This window comes from Heptranchias perlo, chromosome 6, assembly GCF_035084215.1.
Source record: "Heptranchias perlo isolate sHepPer1 chromosome 6, sHepPer1.hap1, whole genome shotgun sequence".
Classification (NCBI taxonomy): Eukaryota; Metazoa; Chordata; class Chondrichthyes; order Hexanchiformes; family Hexanchidae; genus Heptranchias; species Heptranchias perlo.
In genome coordinates this window covers 99,126,524-99,129,679 of record NC_090330.1, presented here as the reverse complement: position 1 = coordinate 99,129,679, position 3,156 = coordinate 99,126,524, and the positions used below count along the sequence as shown (strand labels likewise).

The following is a 3,156-nucleotide window of genomic DNA, read 5'->3' as shown; positions in this document are numbered from 1 at the left end:
TTGTATCGAATCCATAGGCGCCAAATTCGGTATCCATCCTCAGCTCATGCAGTTATTTTGCTTCTGCGCACGTATTTTAGATGCCCATAAAGGAGATATTCCTACCCAAAACAGAATCAATAATTTAGTGTGAATATTTATGCGCAAACTTTTAGTAGTCCTCTATCAAACTTTGATGCGAGCATCACTTGGAATTTTGAACGTAAACCATAATACAGCAACATGTTTTCCAACCAGTACAATATACTAAATTCTGCAACATACTTTAGTGCAATTACCAAAACGGAGTGCTGACAGCTAACGCCCGTTACATACTTTTAACAAAACAAAAGTGATCTGATCAGCATGCAGACCTTTGGAAACGATTATCACTGTAAAATGTCAATTGTGTGAATTTTTTTGTATCATTTTTCTTTTTTTTAAGAATCCAAAATAATAATATTAATAATGACGCTATATCTTGATCTGCATAAATACTGTCTCAAACAGCAAATCAAGCCAGAATATCCACAAGCACTCGTGTTCTGTTGTGCTCCCAGACAAAATTGAAGGAATGCTGTTACTTGGGGAAACTATATTACCACAGTACCCTTACCTAACACTCGAATGAAATGAATACATGATCGTGTCGCTGCAGTTGCCAGATGTGCCTGAGCCTTTTGTAACTGACGTAATTAGCTTCTGAAAGTCAGAAAGAAAATATCAAAACACAACAGACGCGTTGGGCTGGTGAATAACAAAATGTGTCGAGGTAATGGCTTTAAAAACGGATAAAAAAACGAATCACAGCATCAATAAAATATTACTGGATAGACGGTGTGAAATAATACTAAAGTGACTGAACATCAATCAACTGTCCTTCAGATTTTGTTTTCTTAACAAGATAGTAGCCACACTGGCTCGTTTACAGTTTTATCTGGAAACTTCGGTACAGAAACTGGGCGATCTGAATTACCTGTGATTTGCATACTTCACCAATAACGTGAAAAATAACACAAACACCACGATGCCTCAGAAACCGATGATTTCGCATTATCATCATTAACACGTTTCTGCCTTTGCAAACCTCCGCTTACTCCACTACACAGTGAAAAAGTACTGTAACCAAGTCTGGAGTCAATGAGGATTAACAACTGTCCTTGGTCCCCACCTCCTTCCCCCCCCCCCCAAAAAAAAAATTGTCTGTTACTAGTCTGCGAGCAAATGGATCCCGTTTCTCTTCCAACTAGTGACTTGCTGAAAATTTCATTCTTTTCTGCTTCTGTCTTTGATTGCAAAACCAAACCCGCACAACGTTCTTTTTCAGATCCAATTTCTCCGCGATCGCCGCTATCTTTTCAGACGATGGCCGGGGCTGAACAGCGAAGTAAGCTTCCAGGGATCGCTTTTCGGGGGCGGCGATGGACGTCCTTTTGCGCTTCTTCTCTCCGCCGTTGAAAATGTCGGGTTTGTTCATTTTTTCCCTGTGAGCCCCCTCCGCCTCCTCCAGCCAGGCTTGGAGGATGGGCTTGAGCGCGATCATGTTGTTGTGGGACAAAGTCAACGACTCGAACCTGCAGATGGTGCTCTGGCTGAGGGAGCCCACCCCGGGGATCTTCAGGTTAGCCAACGCCGCGCCCACGTCCGCCTGGGTCACGCCGAGTTTGATCCTTCTCTGCTTGAACCTCTCAGCGAACGCCTCCAGCTCCCGGGGATCCACGTCCACGTCGTTGACGGAGGGGATGCCAGAGGCCACGCCGTGTCCGACCAGCCCGTGGGGGTGAGGGGTCATGTTCATGGTGGCCTGGTGGTGGTGGTGGGACAGGTGGCCCAAGCTGTGCATGTGCGCCGTGTGGGAGTGGGATGAGGCGGAGACCACCCCGCCGCCGTCGTGGGCGCCGCCTCCGGCCACGGCCATGGCCCCGGCCAGTGTCAGGGAGGACGAGCTGAGGTGGTCGATGAGTTCTCCGGGGTCCAAAGTTTGGTGAGGCTGGTGGTGGTGGTGGTGATGGTGGTGGTGGTGGGAGGACAGAGCTGACGGGTGCGGGAGGGGGACTGTCGAGGTAGAAGTGCATGGCACGCTGCTCATGGTGTGGTAAGTGGCATCCGGCTTGAACGGGTGGCTCTTGCCTTGGGACACGGCGATATCCACGGCTGCCAGAGCCTCGGCGCGGGCGAGCAAAGTTTCATCTAAGCTGGCGAATATATTGTTCTGCAATTGCTATCCGGAAACAGAGAGAAGAAAACATGATCAACAAGCTAATTCTCAACAGGGAATAATGTCACATAACACTAAAAATCCCTTTAAATCTTCAAAATTAAGACAGAAGGGAGCTGAAGTTACAGCCTTGCGAGGCACTGAGACGTTGGCAGCTCGGTTTACACGAGCAAAAGAAAAAAAAACATTTAAGCGGCATTTGTCAAACGATGCCTTGCAGCGCTTCTGATTTCACATCCACAACAGACGGAGAGGGAGAGGGAGATGGATACGTACCGGCGGCGTTGGTAGACAGGCTCTCCTTATTGCTTCCGAGCTGGAGTGCAGAGAAGTGTACTTGTGCTCAGGTAGGGTATGATGCATGCCGAAGGCTGGCTGCTTGCTGTTCATGGACATCATTTTGAACACTGTACATATGGATTGCTAGAGAGAGAGGATATGAGGCTGGAACAATATTTTAAAAAGAAAGTAAAAGTTGTGAGTATATATTTAAAGATGCATTTATGATTTTTTTTTAAAAATCTATCTATCTATCTGAAGCGGCAGGCCGGATCCCGGTGCACACTCTGGCTGTGTGCGTGTCTCTCCCTTTTCTCTCACTGAGTGCTGTCTCCCTATTGCTGCTGCTGGGGGCAGACAGATGAGCTGCTTACACCTGCTCCCGAGTCTCGTCCCATCCCTCCGCGCTCGCGCGAGAATTGCATCCCACCTCTCGTCCCCCCCCCCACCCAAACATACAGACTGTATGCACTAAAGTGTGTAGAGCCCGGTGCGGGAGGAGGTGCGGGAGAAGCGGATACAAACACACAGAGAGAGAGAGAGAGAGGCCGCACCTGGTCCCAGCCCATTGTTGTGTTGGGGAATGCGCGCACGCGTACTCGGGCTCCCTCAGCACTCCGCCCACCCCCCCCCCCCCCAGCTGTGATTGACATAAACCCCCCCAAACCAAAAAAAAACCA

General features: G+C 48.5%; 1 protein-coding gene across 1 annotated transcript; it reads right to left on the bottom strand.

Annotated features, from left to right (window-relative positions):
- Window positions 1-1,189: 1,189 nt before the first annotated feature.
- On the bottom strand, window positions 1,190-2,799 carry pou4f1 (POU class 4 homeobox 1). The gene is made up of 2 exons (XM_067985489.1): window positions 2,474-2,799; window positions 1,190-2,200 (listed from the first exon to the last, which is right to left on the bottom strand). Exons 1-2 carry the CDS (start codon window positions 2,594-2,596, stop codon window positions 1,226-1,228), a joined length of 1,098 nt encoding a protein of 365 aa, XP_067841590.1. The 5' UTR covers window positions 2,597-2,799; the 3' UTR covers window positions 1,190-1,225.
- Between the last annotated feature and the right edge of the window lie 357 nt (window positions 2,800-3,156).